Source organism: Kogia breviceps, chromosome 11, assembly GCF_026419965.1.
Source record: "Kogia breviceps isolate mKogBre1 chromosome 11, mKogBre1 haplotype 1, whole genome shotgun sequence".
Lineage (NCBI taxonomy): Eukaryota > Metazoa > Chordata > Mammalia > Artiodactyla > Physeteridae > Kogia > Kogia breviceps.
In genome coordinates this window covers 57,825,772-57,849,505 of record NC_081320.1, presented here as the reverse complement: position 1 = coordinate 57,849,505, position 23,734 = coordinate 57,825,772, and the positions used below count along the sequence as shown (strand labels likewise).

At 40.9% G+C, this 23,734-nt stretch overlaps 2 protein-coding genes across 6 annotated transcripts in view; both read left to right on the top strand.

The window, feature by feature from the left end:
- Positions 1-23,734, top strand: part of RPS27A (ribosomal protein S27a) — a 394,104-nt gene that overhangs the window by 43,375 nt on the left and 326,995 nt on the right. The window lies entirely within an intron of this gene.
- Positions 1-23,734, top strand: part of EML6 (EMAP like 6) — a 345,807-nt gene that overhangs the window by 253,834 nt on the left and 68,239 nt on the right. For all 5 annotated transcript variants that reach the window (XM_067007573.1, XM_067007577.1, XM_067007575.1 and 2 more), the window contains 7 exons: positions 5,363-5,463; positions 6,749-6,951; positions 9,479-9,590; positions 9,863-9,990; positions 14,167-14,308; positions 17,539-17,691; positions 17,860-17,991. In XM_067007573.1, the coding sequence (XP_066863674.1) occupies positions 5,363-5,463; positions 6,749-6,951; positions 9,479-9,590; positions 9,863-9,990; positions 14,167-14,308; positions 17,539-17,691; positions 17,860-17,991 (971 nt within the window). The remainder of the gene's footprint in view (positions 1-5,362; positions 5,464-6,748; positions 6,952-9,478; positions 9,591-9,862; positions 9,991-14,166; positions 14,309-17,538; positions 17,692-17,859; positions 17,992-23,734) is intronic.

Below are 23,734 nucleotides of genomic sequence, written 5' to 3'. Positions count from 1 at the left end.
TGAAAATCATTTGCACCAGCTTGGTTTTGTGAATCGCTTTGATGTTTGAGTTCCACCTAAGTTAAGTGAAAAAAGCCTTCTAGACCATATTTCCGCATGCGAGTCTCTACCTAAACGTAATGAACACGTTCTGTTTCATAAAACAAATTGTGACAGGTGATGAAAAGTGGATACTGTACAATAATGTGGAATGGAAGAAATCATGGGGCAAGCGAAATGAACCACCACCAACCACACCAAAGGCCAGTCTTCATCCAAAGAAGATGATGTTGTGTATATGGTGGGATTGGAAGGGAGTGCTCTACTATGAGCTCCTTCTGGAAAAGCAAACAATTAATTCCAACAAGTACTGCTCCCAATTAGACCAACTGAAAGCAGCACTCGACGAAAAGCATCCAGAATTAGTCAACAGAAAAACGTGTAATCTTCCATCAGGATAACAGAAGACTGCATGTTTCTTTGATGACCAGGCAAAAACTGTTACAGTTTGGCTGGGAAGTTCTGATTCGTCTGCCGTATTCACCAGACATTGCACCTTCGGATTTCCATTTACTTAGATCTTTACAAAATTCTCTTAATGGAAAAAATTTCAAATCCCTGGAAAACTGTAAAAGACACCTGGAACAGTTCTTTGCTCAAAATGATAAAAAGTTTTGGGAAGATGGAATTATGAAGTTGCCTGAAAAATGGCAGAAATAGTGGAACAAAAAGGTGAATACATTGTTCAATAAAGTTCTTGGTGAAAATGAAGAATGTGTCCTTTATTTTTACTTAAAAACCGAAGGCACTTTTTGGCCAACCCAATATTTGAAGGTTCATCTATGTCATAACAAGGATCAATATTTCATTCCTTTTTATTGTGTGGATCCTACCACGCTTCATTTATCTGTTCATCAGTTGATGGATAGTTGGGTTGTTTCCTCCTTTTGGCTATTATGAATAATGCTGCTATGAACATTTGTGTGCAAGGTTTTAAGTAAACATATGTTTAATTTCCCTTAGGTATATACCTAGGAGTAGAATTGCTGGGTCATATAGTAACTTAGTATTTAACATTTTGAGGCACTGCCAAAATACATTTCAAAGTGGGTGCATTAGTTTTCATTCCCACCAGCAAGGAATGAACATTCCAATTTCTGCACATACTTTCCAACACCTATTATCGTCTGTCACTTCTTTATAGCCATCCTAGTAGATATGAAGTGATATCTTATTAAGGTTTTGATTTTCATTTTCCCAATGGCTAACGATACTGAGCATCTTTTCATGTGTTTACTGGCCATTTGTATAACTTCTTTGTAGAAATGTCTATTTAGATATCAGTATTTTGCTCATTTTTAACAGGGTTATTTGTCTTTTTATTATTCAGTTATAAGGTTTTCTAAAAATTTATTCTGAATATAAGTCCCTTATCAGATATATGATTTGCAGATATTTTTTCCTAAGTTCAATTTTTTAGTCAAGTGTACTTGATATGTACTTCATGTTTCACTCTGTCAGAAGAAACATAATCAGTGACATACCAGATGGTGGGGGTAGTGGGAGTAGTACTTGACAGGTGCAAGCAATAGGGCTTCTATTCTCTGTAGGAATTTTTTAAAGAATAAGAAAACCAACTAAAAGCCAATCTGCTTTTTATTACTCTCCTGAGCCAGCAATTCTAAACAATGTCAGGGATGGAATTCCTCTTTCTCAGGAATTGCAGTCCACCCCATGGTGTGCCACTGCCCCAAATGTCTGGTTCTCCTACTCTTAGTAATACTCAGCTCCATTGTGGATTCTGGTACTATCAGCCTCATCCTTCCATTGAAAGCTTCCCATCAATGTATTATCTAATGGTTGTAGCATCCATTTACAACTGTGGGCTAAATTGATTATTTAATTAGGGATTGAAAATGATAATTTTCTAACTCTATTATTTATTCTTATTAGCTAGAATTCTTCTATAAATAAGAGTTTTCTCTCATGAACCACTTGGTTTCTCTGAAATACAATTCACACAGGAAGTAGTCCTTTAAATATTAGGGGCTGATAATATTTGTTGTCTATAACTTGCAGATATTTCTCCTCATTTGTCATTTGTCTTTTGAGTTTGATATGATGTTTTTCATCATGCAAAGGCTTTTATTTTTATCTGGTCAAATTTATCAATCTTTACCACTTCAAGATTTTGAGACCGATTAAGGAAAGTGTTCCCTGTCCTCTGGTTAAAAGGAAGTCACTTGTGATTTCTTCTGATCTGCTATGGCTTCATCTTTACATTTAGATCTCTAAACCATTTGGAATTTATCTCAGTATCTATTGTGAGGAACAGATTCAATTTTATCCTTTCTCCATATGGCTATCAAGGTGTTCCAAACACCTTTTTCCTTTTCCCTTTTATATAGACTATTTTTTAGAACAGGTTTAAGTTCACAGCAGAATTGAGCAGAAAATATAGAGTTCCTGTATACCCACTCTCCCAGCCACCTTCAAATCCCCACCTGGCACCAGAGTGGTATATCTGTTATAATAGATGAAGCTACATTGACACATCATTATCACCCAAAGTCCACAGTTTACATTAGGGTTCACTCTTGGTGTTGCACATTCTGTGCGTTTTGACAAGTGTATAATGACATATATCCACCATTATCGTATCATGCAGAATAGTTTCACTATTCACTGCCCTAAAAACCCTTTGTGTTCTGGCTGTTTGTCCCTCCCTCCCCTCTGTCCTGGAAACCACTAATCTTTTTACTGTCTCCATTGTTCTGCCTTTTCCAGAATGTCATTTAGTTGGAATTATACAGCATGTAGCCTTTTCAGATTGTCTTCCTTCACTTAGTAATATCCATTTAAAGTTCCTCCATGTCTCTTCATGGCTTGATAGCTCATTTCTTTTTAGCACTGAATAATACTCCGTTGTCTGGATGTACCAGTTTTTTTTAATCCATTCACCTACTGAAGAACATCTTGTTTGCTTCCAAGTTTTGGCAATTATGATTAAAGCTGCTGTACTGTAAGCATCTATGTGCAGGTTTTTGTGTGGATGTAAGTTTTCAACTCCTTTGGATAAATACCAAGGAACATGATTGCTGGATCTTATGGTAAGAACATGTTTAGTTTTGTTAGAAACTGCCATAATGGCTTCCAAAGTAGCTGTACTGTCTTGCATTCCCACCAGCAATGAATGAGAATTCCTGTTGCTCCACATCCTTGCCAGCATTTGGCAACATACACCATTTATTTTAAGTATTTTTCCCCCATTGATTTGAGACCTGTCTTTATTACCTATTACCTTTAAATATTGGGTCTCTTTCTAGATTTTCTATTTTGTCATTGGTTTGTCAGTCACTTTGTGCACCAATACCACACTGTGTTAATCATGAAGGCTTTATAAATTATTTTAATATCTAGGAGAGCTACTCTTCCCACTTTGCTTTTCTTTTTCAGACTTTTCCTGGCCATTACTGCTGTTTTATTCTTGCATAAGAACTTTAAAATCAAGGTGTCTAACTCTAGATTAAAGGACAGACACTAAATGCTCTTTTTTCTTGGAATCAAGTTGAATTTATAAGCAAAGCTAGGAGAATTAACATCTTTATGATTGAGTTTTCAAACCCAAGAACATGGAATGTGTTTCCATTTTTTTAAGTCTACTTTTCTATCTTACAAATATGGGGTGTTTTTTGGTTGTTGTACTCATTTGCATATAGTGCACAGTTCTTGTTAAATTTATGCCTTGATATTTTTATTGTTGTTTATAAATAGAGTCCTTTCTTCCAGTATATTTTTCAACTGGATATTGTATATATTAAGGTTGTTGATTCTATATTTAATTTTATATACTGCAACTTTCCTAAATTATCTTATTTGTAGTTATTTTTACGTTATTTTCTTTTGAATTTTTTAGACATATAATTATTATCATTTGCAAAAAGAAATAGTTTTACCTCTTCCATTCCAGCTCCTGTGCCTTTAATTTGTTTTTAGGCCTTGTCTAATTGCATTAGGTAATATGTTCAGTACAGTGTTAAATGGTAGTGGTGATAGTCTTGTTCCTGACTTTATTGGGAATAACATTAAGTAAGAATCTGATTTTCGAGTTCACACACACACACACACACACACACACACACACACAAACACACCATGAATAAGGTACTGTTCCAGCACATTCTGTTTTTAAAAAAAGGATAATGGCACACAACGTCTGAAGAGCCAGTCTGTGTATAATTGGTCTTGAATGAATCTGGGTTCCTCAGTGAGAGTCAGGAACTGCAGGGAAATATAAAAGCCTAAGAGATAACTCTAAAACATCCATTAATTCCTACTTTATTGAGTGTTAGTTGAGTACATTTTTAATCACAAGTGACTGTTAGATTTGTTTTGTGAAATGCCTTTTTGGCATCTGTGAAAATAACATAGTTTTTCTCATGTATTATTAATATGATGTATTATTTGATTCCTTAATAATTAGCCACCCTTGCATTTGGTCATAATGTACTGTTTTTTAAATATGTTGTTGGATTCTCTTTGCTAGTATTTTACTTAAGATTTTTGTATCTGTAGTCATAAGGGAGACTAGTCAGTCATGTTCTTTATGTTAATTGCTTTTCATTTACATAATGAAAGTTAGGTCCTAGTTATATGAGAGAAGACCATCAAATAGTCCATTAAGACCAGTAAATTCTTAGATTCTAATGTGATTAGTTTATACTCTAAACCAGAAATTTCTCTGGCACTGTGGAATGCTGGTCTACAGCTCCAGCCTACAGTCAATTCTCACTTTTATATTTGTCCTTCTGCCTCTTGGGTTATAAACTTACATTTCTGAATGCACAACATCCTTGAGTGCCTTAAATCGATAGACGACAGCCTTTCTCTCTCCATGGATGTGAGCCAGGGGCTTCGGCTTCTTGTGAATACATTTCTAGCTGAAACTCTGTTTAACCCAAAGTTATGCCTTCCCCACAAGAATATTACATTTGAAGCTTCTCATTAATACTTTTACAGTATCTTCTCCCTCCTCTTATGCAAGACCTCTGTATCCCAGGAATTACAATTCTATAGTTGTGGCATTAATTTTATCTCATGGAGACTTTCTGATCCATTTAAAATATTTCGTTAATTTGTTTAAAGCATAATTAAGTAGATTTTGGTAACAATGGTAGGATAAGAAGAAAGGGCTCAAACATGTGAAGAAAAGCCAAAACTCATTATTTTAGTGTAGACCCCATGTGTATTTTAAATCGTCTTCTAATTTACTTGTCCTATTAGATGTGCTTAATGAAAGTTAGACTAAATGCATGCTTTTAGTAAAACTCTCTAGCAGTGCTGTCATCAAAACTGGAATTTTTCCCCTATTTGTCTGTTACAGAGGACATAAAGATAAGATATTTGTGGTAAAGTGTAACCCACACCATGTTGACAGACTGGTTACAGTTGGGATCAAGCACATCAAATTCTGGCAACAAGCAGGTACTATTGTTAGGGTTTATCCTTTATGTGGTTGAAAGTTTTACTCCAGCTGGGGAAAAAAAAAAAACAACCAACACCACTACCTAGCCTATCTCTGCAATCTAAAATTAAAGTATGCCTAAAAGACGTTTGCTCCCAAATAATGTTTGAGCTGTGAAGCTTAGAACACTGTATATGATGCCATGCATATTCATCAATATCTAGAAAGCTTTGGGAAATGTTCTGCTGTGAAAATAATTATTTTTATATTCAGTCATCAGTTCTGAAAGCAGCGATTATGTTGGACTACTGAGCAGGAAATAATCACTTTAGTTGGGTGAATACAATTTTCAATATTTTGAGGGTTCTTTTATTTATAACTGCATTTAGCACATGAATTAAATATGACATACAGTACACACAGTAAGTGGTCAAAATAAATACTTGTGGTTTATAATGCTGATAATAAGGATGAGTAAATAAGCAGGACAAAACATGGAAGGGTATCTTGTTTTTCTCACTAATAGGTCAGACCTTTCATTGGGACTGTTTCTGAATTCTTAGTATCAACTTTGGTACCAAGCCCAATCTTTTACTGGGCAAAACATAAATAAGCTACTGTTCCAATGCCTTCTGCTTTTGAAGAAAGGGTCATGGCACCCACCATGTCAGGAGAGCCAGCCTGCCTACAGTTGGCTGGAATGAGTCTGGGTTTCTCAGTGCTAATAAGAAGGTACAGGGAAATGCGAACATTTAAGGAACAAATCTGATGTAGGAGAAGTCTCCTACACAGTGATTCATTTTTCTCACCCCAAAGTCACTGTGATAAAAATCGAGGCAAAACATACATAAAACATGTTTACATTTTACATTACAGCCACTGCTGTTTTCACTCACTTTGGTCAGCATTCAGGAAGACTTTACTCACTCCCCAGGGCCCTCAGTCACCCCTTCCTCTGGCTGGCACAGAACTTGCGCTGAACCTTGGTTAGAGATGTATATCACATTCTCCCCGCAACCAGACCTTAAGTTCCTTGAAGGCAGGAACTCTTCCTTTTCACCTTTATATCCCAGAGTCAACCACTGTGCCCGCCACAAAGTAGGGATTCAACAAGTGCTGAATTGATGCGTGAAGGAGAAAACCTTTTGTAATGTTTTTGTTGTGATGTTTTCTGCCATTTTAATACATCTTTATGTAGACACATAATGTAGAGACACTGGGTTTTTCACTGAAGATAGTCATTCTAAATGTCCACAGAAGGTGTCAATTTTTCAAAAAGTAATAAATACTCTTGGTCCACTCCAGGTGGGGGCTTCACCTCTAAAAGAGGAATTTTTGGAAGTGTTGGAAAGTTAGAAACAATGATGTGCATTTCTTATGGGCGAATGGAAGATCTGGTGTTCTCAGGAGCAGCTACTGGAGATATTTTTATTTGGAAGGATATTCTCCTACTAAAGACAGTGAAAGCTCATGACGGGCCCGTGTTTGCTATGTATGCATTGGATAAGGTATAGTCTATTTTCCTCATTAGCGTTCCAAAAGTTTAAGTTAGGCTTAGGAAGGTCCACACCAAGAGGATGCCTGTGTGTAAAAACAGTGCCCTCCGCATTAGGAAGTAGTTGTCGTGAATGGAGAGGAGCACAAATGGTCTTTAAATTTCTCTTTTGTTTATAATTATTTCTTTATGTGCAACTTCTTTCTTCTGTTTTCGCACTTTTTCTTCCTGGCTGTCACTCCTAAGAACTCCTTAAGAAGTGTTGGGATAAATGCAGACACGCAGTAGCAAGAGAGTCCTGAGACATATTTCAACACCGTCTTCCACCTTGCTGGCGCAATGAGCAGAGACCTGGAAGTGCCTGGTGTTTGGGTTATTGTCCCTCCCATCAGTATGACCTGAAGTTATGTTGATAACCTGCTTGTTCCTGTGTAGACAGGCTCAGTTTTAACAAGCGTGTCAGAGTAAAGTCTTTTCACTGGCTGTGTTAGTCAGGGTCCTCCAGAGAAACCGAACCAGTAGGATGTACATATAGACAGAGATATACACATACATATACATATACATATACAAAAAGGAGATTTATTATAAGGAGTTGTCTCATGGAGTTATGGAGGCTGAGAAGTCCCACTTAAGCCATCTGCAAGCTGGAGACCCAGAAAAACCGATGGTGTAATTCAGTTCAAGCCCAAAGGCCTGAGAACCAGGGGAGCCAATGGTGTAAATCCCAGTCTGAGGGTGGGAAAAGATAAGATGTCCCAGCTCAATCAGTGAGACAGGGAAAAGGAGGGTGATTTTGTCCTTCCTCTACCTTTTGTTCTATTCAAACTCTCAATGAGTTTGATGATGTCCATCTACATTGGGGAAGGCAGTTTACTGAATCTAGCAATTCAAATACTGATCTTATCGAGAAACACCCTCAGAGGCACGCACAGGAATCATATTTAATCTGGGCACCGTGTGGCCAGTCAGTTGACACATAAAATTAACCATCACACCAGCTGTATTTCTACTCAAGCTCATCTTTGTCCTGATCTGTCCCCTGCCTTGCAGTGTTGTTTTAAATAAAGATCACACTTGGGAATTCCCTAGTAGTCCAGCGGTTAGGACTCCGTGCTTCCACTGCAGGGGGCACAGGTTCCATCCCTGGTTGGGGAACTAAGATCCTGTATGCCTCGAGGCACGGCAAAAAAAAGAAAAAGAAATAGATCACACTTAACTTCAGTGCCCTTAAAACACTTTCTTCAATCAATTTGCCAGAAAATATCAATTTTTTGTTTACTGCTAGTTTGCTGATGGTACCAGTTTAAGTGTGCTCTCTGACCTCCAAACAGTCCAAGCCACCTAATACACCTTATTAAGCCAAGTCTCATTTTGCATTTACCTGTTCCCAGGTAAATATGCTGATCTCGCTATAGAAGTAGGTTCTTCTTAGATGTGCAACTACAATGGTTGTTTTAGTGGTTAAGATGTTTTTCACTAGCAAATTTGTTTTTGATTAAACTTCAAGTTTTAGAAAAGATTAAAGCAGAATGCAAAGTTTTTTGTAGACTCAGAAGTTGATGTGATATAACTTGTTTAAACTCTTTTATTGCTTGGTAACTTAAGCTGAAAAATCATGGGAAATGGCAGGGATATCACATTATACTATACTGCATTTAAATTTAATTTGGAGAGTGAATGTCCCCAGGTTCACAATCTATAATAAGGATATTTAATGTAATAAACTTCCAAAATATTATTTCCTTGTGAACTTCATTGAAATGAAGTACATTAGAAGTTTCTGAGAAAACAGAATGAATTACTCAGTATTTTTCTTTAAAAAAAAAACAAACAACTTTTTAAAGAACAGTTTGTATATATAAGTTGCCAAAAAGGAAAACTAATAAAGCCAAGAAATCATAAGCTTAAAACAAGAGTAAAAATCATCATCTAGCAAAAAATACCCAATATGTTAAACTTTTTACTTTTCAGGTTTTGTAAAAATTAATCTGGATTTTAATTATTGTGGAAATTGTTTTGTATTGAACAAAATAGCAGGATAGTTTTGTTATATGAAATACCTAAGTTACTCTTAATAATAAATAATGGTGTTTTTCCTGAAAGTAAATATTGTTAAATATTTAATAGTCATTTTTAATTGTGATGTTAATTCTAATTCATTCAGCAGGAGTATATGAGATACCAGAAACTCTGCCAGGCTTTGAGGTTGGTCCTTTTCTGTAAGAATCCACATTCCAGTCAGGGGACTGGGCACAGAAATGACCGTCCATGATTCAGGGTGCCAAATTCCAACCAATGATCTGAAGAAAGTGAAATGGACACACAATGAGAAAGTGTTTAATCCTGCTAGAGAAATAGGGGAGAGAAGCTTCCAGAAAATATTATATTAATATTATGTTATCATTCAGATTTTTCAGCCTCCTATACTTAGGAAGAAAACACAAAGCGTCTTTACCCAAGGGGAAATCCTTTTGAGGCTGGGTGGGTACCTTGTCATTTTGATGTGTATATAATTCTTCTTATGTGTGCCTTCACAGGGTTTTGTAACAGGTGGAAAGGATGGAATTGTGGAACTCTGGGATGATATGTTTGAAAGATGCTTGAAGACTTATGCCATTAAAAGAGCAGCATTGTCAACCAGCTCAAAAGGTGCCACTCCCGAGTATGCAGTAGAAATCTTTCTGTTCATAGAGATGGAAAAGATAGTACTAAGTTCTTGGAAAACTATTACCAAATCAACTGTCTTTTTTTTCTTCCACATTTAGAGCCCTTGGCTCCTGGTAGAAATATCAAGGATAATTGCCTAGTACCTAGTACTTTGGAACTATAAAAACAGAATTTATATAATCATTACAATTGTTTTATTTTTTATTATGTTAAATACAACATTTGCAGCATTAAATCCAATTTTTCCTCCTCAGGCTTGCTTTTGGAAGATAACCCTTCAATTCGTGCCATCACTTTGGGACATGGACATATCCTGGTGGGAACAAAAAATGGAGAGATCCTGGAAATTGATAAGAATGGCCCAATGACACTGCTCATTCAGGTACTGTGTTTGCACACATCCAAAACCACAATTCACACCAGAGCTGGAACCAGAGTGAGGCAATGGGGGGCACTTAGGGCTCAAAATTTAAGGAGACACTCACTTTCAGGGTCAGGCAAATGCTGTATTAATCATCTATTTCTGTATAACAAATTGTCACAAACTTAGTAGCTTAAAACAAAAGCATTCCTTATCTTATGGTTTCTGCAGGTCAGGAGTCTGAACATAGTTTAACTGGGTCCTCTGTTTAAGGTTTTGTAAGGCTGCAATAAGGGCCAGGGCTGTGGTCTCATCTGAGGCTTAACTGTGGAAGGATCTTCTCCAAGGTCACTCGAGTTGTTGGCAAAGTTCAGTTCGTTGGGGCTGCAGGACTGAGGGCTTCCGTTTCTTGCTGGCTATTGGCTAGAGGCCACCCTCAGCTCTCAGAGGCTGCCTATAGTTCCTCGTCACATGGGGTTCCCCAACATGGCTGCTTGCTTCCTCAAAGAGAGCAAGGGAAAGAGGAAAAACGGGTACTACTGTGCCTTTAAGTAACTTTAAATAACATAGTCGTATCATCACATACATGTAATCATGAACATCCATCCCCTTTGCCATATTTTATTGGTTGGTAACAAGCCATAGGCTGTACCACACTCAAAGGGAGGCCGTTACCCAAGAGTGTGAAAACCAGGAGCATCATGAGGGTCACCTGTCCTGCACAGTCTGCCCTCTGGCCACCAATTATCATGTCCCTACCACATGCAAAATACATCCCCCCTCCCGAGGTCCCCAAGAGCCTTATCCCATCATAGTATCTGTTCAAAGTCCATAATCTCATTGTCTAAATCAGGTCCAGGTGTGGGTAGGGCTTCTTGAGTATATTTCCTCTTGATCTGTCCAAATCTGTCAAACTAATAAAAATTATTTGCTCTGCATACACCAAATATATGTGTCTCCTTAGATTTCGTGCATCATTCTAGTCTCAGCCTGGATTCACATAAACATATAACATACTCTTCACCCTTCCTCTCCCCTCAAAATGTTATTCAAGTAAAATCAGATTAAAATAAACAACAGAATCCTCTAAGGTCGAAGAAGTGATCACATGTCACCTGAGGGGGTGGCAGTCTGTGGAGGTGAGGAGGTAGTCCTGTCCAGTTTGGTGGTGGATAGGCCGTAGTTACAGATGGAAGAGGCACGGGCAGGGATGGGGGTGTGGGTTCAGAAGGTGGAGTGGAAAGAATATGCACTGGTTATCTAAGCTTTAGGACTTCTGTGGGTCTGAGGAGCTAGGCCTCTTTCCCTGACCTGAGGCATGCCTGCAGCCTTGCTGTATTAGGACTAGCCACCAAAATCCCACTGAAAGAGGCCCTCTGATTTGCTACACCTGAGAGCAGGTCACGGATCAGGTTTTTAAAGTGCATGTGCTCAGGCCCCACCCTGGATACCCTGAATAAGAATCTGTGTTTTAAAAAAAGTTCTGTGTTAGAAGCAAACCTCAGAAGCTCTGTAGCCGATTGCTACAGGCAGCCCAGATTGAGAACTGTGCTGAGATGCGTCCTTGAGGGGTGATTTCTTTATTCTGCAGCTGCACTTGCCTTCGTTTTCCTTCCAAGCTAATTTCTTTTTCTTTCTGACCATGACTTTTTATTTAATTTTATTGAAAGTTCAGTGTCTCTTTCTTTTTAATCTTCAAATTTTTGAGACTTTAAATTGTTTGCTACATGCTATATTGCTAAGTATGTTGTAAGATTTATACTACAATATGATTTAAATAGCACCGACAAATTTAAACTCTACATTTTCAAATTTTAAAAAGTAAATAATAGCTGAGCTAATTTTGTTTAAATATGTTTTAAACTTGACAATAAAGGCTTTTAACTTTTTCATTCTCTACAGCTCTATTCTTCACTATATTTGCTTCTGTTGTTCTATTAATGCAAATAACCACAGGTGCCATTTATTGAGCACCTACTATATGTCAGGCAATACTGTTGTACAAAATTCCTCTCTCATCTCCACGACAGCTTTGCTTAGTTGTAATTGTTTTATAGATGAGGGGCTCAAAACCCAGTAAACTGCCCACAGCCACATGCTAAGAACTGCAGGGCTGGGATTCACACCAAGCTTTGTCGGGTACCAGAGCCTTTTCTTTGTCACTCCACCAGACTGTTCTCCACACACCTCAGCATGGAGACTGCATGAAAACAGTGCAGAAGGCATGACCCCTAAGCACTGGGCAGACAGGCGGTGGAGCTGGGAAGACCATCTTCTCTCCTTACGCGTGTGCCATTATTTTCCTTTATCTCAGCACCTCTCTTTCCTCTTCCAGTCTATCAATCATTTGCCATCTCCTCCTAGGTAGAACTCAGTAGGTCAGTTCAATCATTGTTTGTTGGGCTCCTGCCAAGACCAGGCCTGTGCTCTGTGCAGTGGGATAGGGCTTACTCTAGGGGCTGACAGTCCTGTCCTGAGAGGTGGACACTGAGGGAAAGTTAAGGAATAGTAGAGGCAGCGTGGTTAAGACCATCAACTATCGTGCTGTGGGGAGATTTCAGAACCATTTTTCTAGTTTCTGTAGCACAGCAATTCAACGTTACTTGGAATAGATTGCTTGTTTTTCTTTTTTTTAAGAAAACAGGTTGGGGGGAGGAGAGAAGAGACAGGAGGTGAGTTCTGAAAATCCCCATTGTATATACTTTGAATATAATCAACTGTCAATTATGCAGCTGGTTATTATTAGCTTTAGGGTGGTCAGGAGGAAAGTAAAGTCCCAAGATCATTTCCTTGTGCCACTCAAGAGACTTCCAGCCTGCCTCACTCACTGTCTGTTCCTATAGGATCCAGGAATTAAAGTACATAATCATATTAGATTAAAGAAATACCATTTTAAATCAATATATGATGATGCAGTGGTTTGAAGGGGTCTCAGAGCCCCACAACCCTGTCCTCTGTGTGCAAAAGGACTCAGTCTGTAAAAGAGCCCCAAGCAGATCCATTCTGGTGGAGAACAAGGGAGGGCTCACACCTGACCCATCCTCTGACCGTGGCCTTGGGGGTGGGAGGCTTCTAAAGAGAAGGAAACTAGAAAACTGGGGATGTTGGGTGCTCCAAATCTAATAAATTCAAAACCAATATCTACGCCCTTCTCAGACAATTGAATGTCAGCTGTATTGGGAACTTTGTATCTTCTGCCAAATTACGGTTTTGCTCAAACAGCCTCCCAGTTAAACCGGAATCTTCCAGTTTCTCTTTGGAGAGCCACCTGTTCCCCAAAGCGTTCCAACTACAAACACCTTTCAGATGCCTGTGTGTGGTCTTCCTTTTTGCTTTACTAAGCAAAGCCTTTTTATAATTAGCCACTAAAAGCGGAAATTCAGTAAACAATCTGGTCTGTTTTATTGTTCCGTATCTAATCTGTTCCTTACACTGCTTTACTGAGTGATAAGTTAGAAAAATCAGATTCATTTTCTCCCTAATTGTTCATTCGTTAAACACTGTTTCATCTCAGTTATTAGTCTAAGGCAGTTAAGTGTGTTTGTGGTAAGATGTCGGCATGTGGAATTGGTCCAATGCCTATCAAGCCCCTTTCGGTTTTCTGTGCTCCATGGATAGAACAATTTGTGAATAAATGCTGACCCTGAGCTATACCCAGCACGCTTGAAATGAAAATTTAGCTCTCTCTAATCTGCTCTGCCAAATCTGTGCATTCAAAGAACTGAAATAGAATTAATTAACAAGAATATTGCTGTCCAATTCCTCTGACAGAGATAAGTGATACCTCCATTTTTTAGAATATGGTTTTATGGAAGAAAGTGGTTTGTGTCATTGTGACCAAGCTGTTTTATGAAAAGATACATATATACTGTGTTTATTCAATGTCAAACAACAGGATAAAATGAGAGCAGTTCCTTATTTACTCAGATGTTTCTAAATGGAAAGATGTTTGGCAACATATAAACAAAACTTAGGAGCAATGTGAGTCCCTACTTTGCTTTCCAAGTGAATGCTTTAGCTTCACTCAGGCCTAGCTTTAGATTCAAGTTCAAGTGAAAAATTTATCCAGTACAATCATTTTGGCTCCAGGAAACTCAAACTGTGTTTGTTCGTATTTGAACATGTTTGGGATACTCTCAGGAAGGGCTAGCCAAGAAGCATGAACTGGTTTTTGTTGCCCCGTTTCCTCCCCTACAGGGGCACATGGAAGGAGAAGTATGGGGGCTGGCGGCTCACCCTCGCCTGCCTGTCTGCGCAACAGTGAGCGACGATAAAACACTGCGGATCTGGGAACTATCCTCCCAGCACCGTATGCTGGCAGTACGGAAACTCAAAAAAGGTACATGACGTCCCCGTACACATCTGTAAAAGTATTTACACCCAAAAGTATTGGATTCATTTATCTGTTCATCCAGCTAATATTTACCGAGCACACCTATTACATGCCCCCAGATATGCTGGGTGATGGGGATTTAGTGTTTGTTGCTACACATATAGCTAATCACCTGGAGAATCGTTCCAGAAGGCTGACCTGATCTATCAGTGCCCAGCTCTGTTCTTTGTTTTTGAAGCAGATTTTCATTTTTAATTATTATTTATTTATTTTTGGCTGTGTTGGGTCTTCGTTTCTGTGCGAGGGCTTTCTCCAGTTGCGGCAAGTGGGGGCCACTCTTCATTGCGGTGTGCGGGCCTCTCACTATCTTGGCCTCTCTTGTTGCGGAGCACAGGCTCCAGATGTGCAGGCTCAGCAGTTGTGGCTCACGGGCCCAGTTGCTCCGCGGCATGTGGGATCTTCCCGGACCGGGGCTTGCACCCGTGTCCCCTGCATCTGCAGGCAGACTCTCAATCACTGCACCACCAGGGAAGCCCCAGCTCTATTCTTTATTTCCTTGCACTGCACAGACATTTGCCACCTGGGGGCAATATGTCCTTCCTCTTCTCATCTAGAACTGTGGGAGCCAGTCGAAACTCATCAGCTTGTAAAGAATGCTGCTTCTTTTTATGCCTGACAGTCTCCAGAACTGATTTTATTACTGAAAAAATGAAAGTCAGTTAAAAATAATAGTTCATATCAAGAAACAAATAAATATGTGTTGAACACCCGTATGCACTGGAACTGAGAGGTATACCAAGGAGTACAAATTCAGCAAACATTTACTGAGCAGCTTCTGTATATCAGGCGCTGGGGATCCCAGGAGGAACAGTCACGTCTCTGGTGTCAGAGACGGACAAGATTTGAACAGATTCCCAGCAACGGCTGGTCCATTCAAATTGGGTAACTTGAGGAGTGTCTCAGAACGGTACTATTTATAAAGGGGTGGGCAGGGTGTAGGAAATGACCAGGGCTGGTGCAGCACGATGCAGCTAGTAACAGCCAGGTACCATTGCCAGCCCTGGCCCTGAAGGGACAAGAGGAGGGGCCGTTGCTGGAATCTCGAAAGTGAGAGCTGTGTGAAATGACAGCCTGGCAGGGGCTGTGATCGTCAGCCTGGAGGTTCAGCCAGCATGCAGTGACCCCACAGGGAGGCAGCCAAGGGAGCACATTCCCCAGCCTCCCTGGGCTTTATCCTTCCTTCCCTGTTACCCTCCCTCCAGTCTCCTGCTCCTGCTACCCCTTGACCAAATGAATCAGAAGCCGGGGGTGAGGGGCCCACTGATCGAGTCCAGGAAGGCCAGCTCCCGGCACAGAGCAGGGCGGAGAGTGGGTGAGGACAGACAAACAAAAGATCTCTGGCACAAGCAAGGTATCGTGGAGGCTCAGGGTAAGGCCCACTGCCAAAGACAGCTCCATCAGGGAGGAAACCTAAGAGCCGAGGCTCAAAGGATTTGTGAAAGTTAAGACAGGAAAGGGTGAGATTGGGGCCTGGCCCCAGAGTATTTGTGCTGGGTACTTTTATAAATAGACATGGGGAGAGTATTCTAGGGGGATAAAATGAAAAAAGGTGTCAAGACAGTAGTGACAATAATGACAGTGGCTAACATTGCTGAGCCAGTAACCGTGCTAGCACTTTGCCTTTGGTCTTCATGGGAGCCCAGTGCGTAAGACCTTTTTTATTTCCACTTACAAGTTAGGAAGCTGAGGCACAGAGAACTTACGTCATTTGCCCAAAGTTGCACAGCTAGTAAGTGATGGAACTGAATTCATACTCAGGCAGCGTGGCTTCAGAGAGCACACCTGTGGCCACTGCACGATGGTGTCCTCTACCATATTGCCAATCTTCACTCTGGACTTCTGGGTCTCCGTAAGTAGTGGAGCCAGGATTCAGACCCAAGTCTGACTCCAAAGCCCGGGCTCTTACCCACTACAGGAGTGAATAATTTGGCCACTAATTCGTATTTTGGGGAAATAACAGACCAAGTCCTCACTGTGAGTGACTTGAATATCAACCAATGGACTTTATTCACTAGGTTAAACATTAGTTCAAAAGAACAACTAACACATCTGAGTTAGGATGGCCATTCAACCCAGTTTACAGCTGGTGTCCTGGTGTAATTATTAATAGCTCTCCCTTTTCCTGTCAGGTGTCATCATTCGTACAATAAATTTTTAGGCTTAACCTAATCGTGCTGTCCCTCCTCAAGGGCTGGTCTTTCTGTTCTTTCATCACTAACACCATGCCTGATTCATAGTAGGTCAATAACTGCCAAGTGAATGGATGAAGAAAGGAAGGAAGGTATATTACACTTCAGGTGAGCCAATTTAAAGTGATTGGTGTGAACGTGGCTTTTCAGCCTGCTCTGAACAGTGGCTGAGGGGTGGGTGTGGAAGCTCAGTTTGGAATGCCTTAGCACAGGGCAGCATAACTGTCCCTTCCTAGGGCTGTGCTCACCAAAGTCTTGACAATAAGAAGAACAGGGCCAGGGAGGGGCCTGTCCTTAAATAGGTTTCTTATTAAATATACCCCCCCACCGAGTCCATACTCTTCGTTCGGAAATGTCTTCCTGTGACCCTACAAAGCAGTAGAAAGCATTGATCACGTAGCACCCTCAGCCCAGTTTTTGCAGACACCCTTGGAGAGAATGTCCATATTCCATTCTTCTCATGACAGAAGAGACAGGAACAAAATCTTTCACCTCTAGAATTATGGATTCTAATCCACGGATCAGAGAATTAGAGTGACTAAAAGTAGAACAACAAGCTGCTCTAAAGTAAGTTCTGTGTGTAAAGCATGATATGAAAAAAATCAGTTTCCAGAAATTTTATTACAGAACTCCTGTTCTAAGTATCTCGTCTTGGGAGCAGAAATACTGGTTATATTAATCCTTTATTCCTTTTCCCCCTTCACTCTACTTGTCTTTTGAAATCTCCAGGTATTCAGATATGAAGAAATGAATGGATAAACCTCAAAGAAATTGAAAACTTATTTTTAATATTATGATCATTGTCCTTGGGTTTGGAGGGAAGAGATGTTTTAAATTATGAAGTTTTAGTTCTTCTCACCAGGAGTGTTAATTTAAAGATACAGTCACATGTCCATGAACATAGGCACATTTCCCCATCTCTTCATTTGCTTTGTTTGGTAGCAAAGTCTCGGATCATAACAGTGATCTTTGTGGATTCTTTTGTAGGTGGAAGATGCTGTGCTTTCTCCCCTGATGGGAAAGCCTTAGCAGTTGGCTTGAATGATGGGAGTTTCCTGGTTGTAAATGCCGACACTGTTGAAGACATGGTCTCCTTCCATCACAGAAAAGAAATGATCTCTGACATTAAATTTTCAAAAGGTGAAGATGACAGCAAAAACTTTTAAAAACGTGTTGGGACAAAAAGTTACAAGAGTGGACCCTTTTTAAATATTCCTTGACCTTTAACCCATTTAAAAATGCTAAGCTCCTGGAAGTAAATTCCCACATAAAATGTTTTGGTGTTAACCACTCATTTTTTCTTTATAGATACAGGAAAATACCTTGCTGTGGCGTCCCACGATAACTTTGTGGATATTTACAACGTCCTTACAAGCAAAAGGGTTGGCATCTGTAAAGGTGCTTCTAGTTACATTACACACATTGACTGGGACTCTAGAGGTAAAGTATGTTGTGGCTTTTAAAATGTAATTTCAGTTTTTAAAAATCATGTCAATTCATATACTGTTTCCAGAGCAAATGGCAGTTGAGTTTTAAAGAAAAACAGAGGGAGAAACTCACAACAGAACTGGTTGTAATTTTAGAACCCAGAGGCAACTGCTGTTAACATTTTGAGTATTTTTCCATATTATTATTATTTTTATTTTTATTATTACTACCACTGCTACTACTATTATTACTACCACTACTATAATAATTATTATTTTAATTATTTTATTTATTTTTGGCTGCACTGGGTCTTTGTTGCTGCACGTGGGCTTTCTCTAGTTGCGGCGAAAGGGAGCTACTCTTCATTGCGGTGCATGGGTTTCTCATTGTGGTGGCTTCTCTTTGTTGCAGAGCACAGGCTCTAGGTGCACAGGCTTCCATAGTTGTAGCATGTGGGAAAGGAAAATGCAGTAGTTGTGGCTCGCGGGCTCTAGAGTGCAGGCTCAGTAGTTGTGGCACACGGGCTTAGTTGCTCCGTGGCACGTGGGATCCTCTCGGACTGGGGCTCAAACCCGTGTCTCCTGCATTGGCAGGCAGGGAAGTCCCTTTAATTATTATTAACTCAAGCCATTGAGTTTTAAGACTGCTGAAGATATATGCTGCCTTCTATTACCATAGCAAGCCACCACTTCACCTCTGAGTATGGCATGCTGTGTCCTTGCCTTGTATCTCCTCCTTGCTACAATTCCCTTTTCCTACCAATTCTCCATCTCCCAGAGAACTGCCCAAGAGGTTTCAAGTAATTTTCATCCTCCACTGGAAGTAGAAAGCTACATTCAGCTCACCTAGAGTTTTTCTGGTTTCTCTCAAAACTCCCAACCTACCCCCTACCTCCTCCAAGTCATACCCACAGATGCCACGGGGATTTGTCTGTTTATTTATGTAACAAATCTAGCTCTTGCCATGTGCAGTCTTAAGCCAGAAAATGTGGAGGATCCAGAAGGGAGTGAGACGTGGTTCCAACTCTCTGAAAAGTTTATAACTTAGTGCGGGAGACATGCTTGTACCTGAACAATATAAGAGCACAGACTGGGTAAAGCAAGGGAGTAAGAAATGGTGGGTCACAGGGGAAGTGGTGAGCAGGGGCTCAGAGTGGGCCAAGCCAGCATTAAGTACCCAGGGTGCAGCATCCGTGCTCTAGGGTGGGTCACTTTTAAAACCCATCCCGGGGACTTGGCTGATGTTGGAGTCTGGGGCAGATTTGCTTTGGAACAGGCAGGGTCCCAGCTTTCAGAGAAGTTTTAGTCTATTGTGGTAGTAAGTGGTGTCTCTGAGGAAGGAGCTCCCAGGAGAATCCATGGAGCCTTCTTAGAAGGAGTGACCTTTGAGATGGATCTTGAAAGCTGAGTAGAAGTTCACCAGATGGCGACATCTGAGACGAGTGTCCCAGGCTCTGAAGGATCAGGGTGTGCCACTATGTGGAGGTGGGAAGAAGAACGGGGGATTAAGAAACAGTAATGCTGGGCTTCCCTGGTGGCGCAGTGGTTGAGAGTCCACCTGCCGATGCAGGGGACACGGGTTCGTGCCCCGGTCCGGGAAGATCCCACATGCCGCGGAGCGGCTGGGCCCGTGAGCCATGGCCGCTGAGCCTGCGAGTTGGAGCCTGTGCTCCGCAACCAGAGGCCACAACAGTGAGAGGCCCGCGTACCACACACACACACAGAAACAAAAGAAACAGTAATGCTGAGTGGCTGAGGGCGGGAAGGGCAGGGAATGCAGAGAGGCCAAGACAGCAAATAAAGGAACTGTTACCTCACGCTAGGAAGTTTAACCCCGAACTTTATCCTGTAGGCATTAAGTAACTGAGGGATTAGAGTGAGGCATTCCCTACCATCCTGGGGAGGGTGAGTGAGCCTGGAGTTAGAAAGCAACTAAAATAAACCAGGAGAAAGAGATGATGAGGGCCTTGACCAAAAAGAGGTTATTTCAGAGATGCCAGAATTTTTTATTTCACGTATTTCTTGAAGTAGTGGCTACAGACTGACCCTTCTGCCAGGCAGGGATTTACTTGTAGCTGTACTTGCTGCACCAGAATTTGGACTTAAGTGTCGCAACCTGCAGGCATTTTACACAGTGCAATAGATGGGAGGAAGGCATGCATGTCATTTATTGTGAGAGGTGCAAGTCCCAAGAAGGGCAAATAAAGATCAGATAAGCTCCTCTCACTTTCACGTCAGGACCATCCAGATACAGTGCCGAGGGCTTAGGCTGGCATGTATGATCAAGCAGGACACTGGCCTGGGAGACATCTAGGAACCAGTGAGGTCCAGAGGGTGAATGGAAGCAGATGCTTCTCACCCACCTTCTTTGATATTCTATGCTTTATCGTTTTTTTTTTTTTAAAGCAAGGATTTTTTTTTTTAAAGAAAAAAGCAAGGATTTCACCCTATTTGTTCTCTGGCTGACTTCTCTAGATATGCCCCTTTGTGAGAAAGCTTTGGAACAGTGAGGGTCATCTTTATGCATATGTAGAATAGAATGTGATGAGTTTTATAGAACTCAACACACACACACACACACACACACACACACACACACACACACACACCACCTGACACAATATGTGAATCCCACCACTACGATGACAATTAGGGGGTTAAAACCAATTATTATTTATGATTTATGGAGTGAAGGACCAAGAGAAATTGGGGCATAGGAAGAATATGTTTTGATTGGGAAGATTTCTTTTAAATTATTTTTAATTGTGGTAAAGTACACCTAGCATAAAATTTACTATCTTAACCATTTTGAGTATAGAGTTCAGTGGCATTAAATACATCCACATTATTGTGCAACCACCATCCCCATCCATCTCTAGAACTCTTTTCATCTTATAAAATTGCAACCCTATACCCATTAATTACTAATTCCCCCTTCTCCATCCCCCAGTCCCCTGACAAGCACCATTCCACTTCATGTCTCTATGAATTTGACTATTCTAGGTACTTCATATAAGTGGAATCATACAGTATCTGTCTTTTTGTAACTGGCTTATTTCATTTAGCATAATGTCCTGAAGGTTCATGCATCTTGTAATATGTGTCCGAATTACTTTCCTTTTTAAGGCTGAATACTATTCCATTGTGTGTATATACCACAGTTTGTTTATCCATTCATTTGTCAGTGGTTACTTGGGTTGCCTACAACTTTTGGCTATTGTGAATAATGCTGCTATGAACAGGGTGTACAGTTCATTTGAGTGTACGCCCAGAAGTGAAATTTCTGGAAAAAATGATAATTCCACTTTTAATTTTTTGAGGAACCACCATACTGTCTTCCACAGCAGCTGCACCATTTTACATTCCCACCAACAGTGCACAAGGGTTTCAGCTTCTCTGCGTCCTCACCAACACTTGTTATTTTCTTTTTTGTTTTGTTGTTGATAGTAGCTATCCTAAATGGCGATGAGATGGGACATTGCAGTTGCATTTACATTTGGGGAAGGTTATTTTTTTTTATTCTTCAAATGTGTTGTAGGCTCTCTGTCAGATGTAGGGATATATAAAGAGGAATAAACCCCGGATGGGAAGAGTAAGCCCTTGGCAGAGATCGGTGGGCTGCCACCACAGAGGGGCCTGGGCGGAGGTCGGTATTGAGGTCCTCAGTGTGGAGCCATCACTTTGCAGGGAGAGAGGCAAACCTCACTATTTCCATAATTCTGCCCAAAGCCAGAGTCTGTGGTCCAACTAGCACATAGGGTGATGGGAAAGACAGAGTAAGGAGGCCAGGGTCTTTAAAAAGCCACTTTGCCTCTCATCCTAAGTGGCCCTTCAGTCAGTTAAGAGGATCAGACCAAATGGTTTCTGTGGCCTGAGAGGAGAACAGAATATTTTTGATTTTTAGGGAGGAGTTATGCCATCTGGAGAATAAGCGCAAGTGTACCCGTGAATCTTCCCTGGTTTAACTCCAATTTTGTTGCCGTGAGACATGTGTCATATTGATATTCTTCTGCTCCTGATATCCCAGTTTCTAAAATGCCTACCCTCCAGCACGTGCCAGGCTGCCTCAAGATCAGCCTAGCTTTACACAGCAGGGCCTCGAGGGCCTACAGAGGGTCGAGAGCAGAACTTAGATGCAGGGGTCTGTTTCATTCCTTTGATCTTGTCAAAAATAGTGAACACATTTGCCGGAGCCAGCTGGCTCGTCAGGGGTGGGGAATGGCACAGCCGCCAGCCTCCGCAGCCTTCCGTGTCCATGGCAACCTCAGGTCCCAGGAAAGCTGAAAAGCTCATCGGGCTTTTGCAGGAACAGCAGCTACCCCTGAATAAAAGCTCCTGCACAGAATGCCTGAGAAAGAAAAAATGTATATGGAAAGAGAGAAAACATGGAAGGGTATTTTCTAGCTGCTGTTAGTTCATTTCCAGAAATATCAGGACTGTAAGATCTTTCACCAACTAACAGTCTGAGCCATGATAGGACATCTCATTCCCATTTTCACTGCCAATGGCCTGATGTGTTTGGTCTATTTAGTACCAATTTTGGAATTGTTCTAACTTGTAAATTATATAGCAGCTGGGGTGACATGTATGAATCACTCTGGATTATAAAGCTGTAGGCACCTGCAATATGTGTGATTTACTGTACCTGCTTAGTGATGGGGACAGCTGCCTCTTTCAATTCTCTTATTCTGTGTGAATAGACATTTCTAGTTAATAAAAATGTGAGGATTCTAAAAGAATAGGGTTACTGTTATTCAGGGGCAAATTATACTTTTTGCTCTTTGCTTCTGCTCCTGTCCTCAGAATATTTCCCTGGTTATCTATTACCGAGCAGCAGGCAGTGGAGAAAAGGAGTGGTGACCTAAATAGTTCCTCTGTGCTTCAAAAAAAAAAAAAGAAAAATGCAGTTTCATAACAGTAGTAAAGAAAATTTGGGGGGAGAACACACCCATAATTCTACCTTCCTAACACAAGAATAATTGATTTTTTAAAAATTTCTTCATCTCCTTGATTTCAGAAACCCACTCAAGCCAGCTTAAATTTAAAAATAAGAATAAAGAATGACTTTATTGGAAAGACAGGGATATTTCATAGAATCCAAGAGCAGGAAGCAACATCTCCCAAGAAACTGGCTTTAGGAATGAATCAGAAAATGCCTAGAACCCAGCCAGGGAGTTCCCCTCCCCTCCTCTCCTGCTCTGAGGCAGCCCATCTCAGTGTCCACTGCTCTCCTGGGTCTGGTGCCTGCTTGTGGCCCCTCTCTCTGCACAGGCCGGCTTTCCCCAATTCATTTGCACAAGACCCACTTTCTGTTGCCCCCAAATGCCACCCCCAGTCCCAAAGGCTACATCTTCTCCCAGCAAGGCATCCACTGATTAAGCCTAAGATTCCAGTTTCCCAGGAGAGAGAATTTGACTGCCTAGGCCAGCCTCCAGCCTGGTGGCTCCTGGGTCAACGTCCACCTCCAGAGTGCAGACAACACCGCAGGGGCCCAGCCCACGGTGGAGGGCAGTTCTCAGGGAAGGGCGTGGGCTTGGTAGGTACCCACAGGTGTCTGTGGAGGTGCAAAGCATTTCTGGTGCTTGCAGAAGTGGTTTTGTAAACATTCCTGCAGTCAGAAAATACTTCACTGAGCTATTTTTATAGTTTTTTGTTTGTTTTTTTTTTAAGTAAAATATGATCTTTGAAACCATGGTGTAAAGTGAGTTGTTAGGATTATCCGAGAGCTACAATCCTTTGAGTTCTCTTAGTATCGA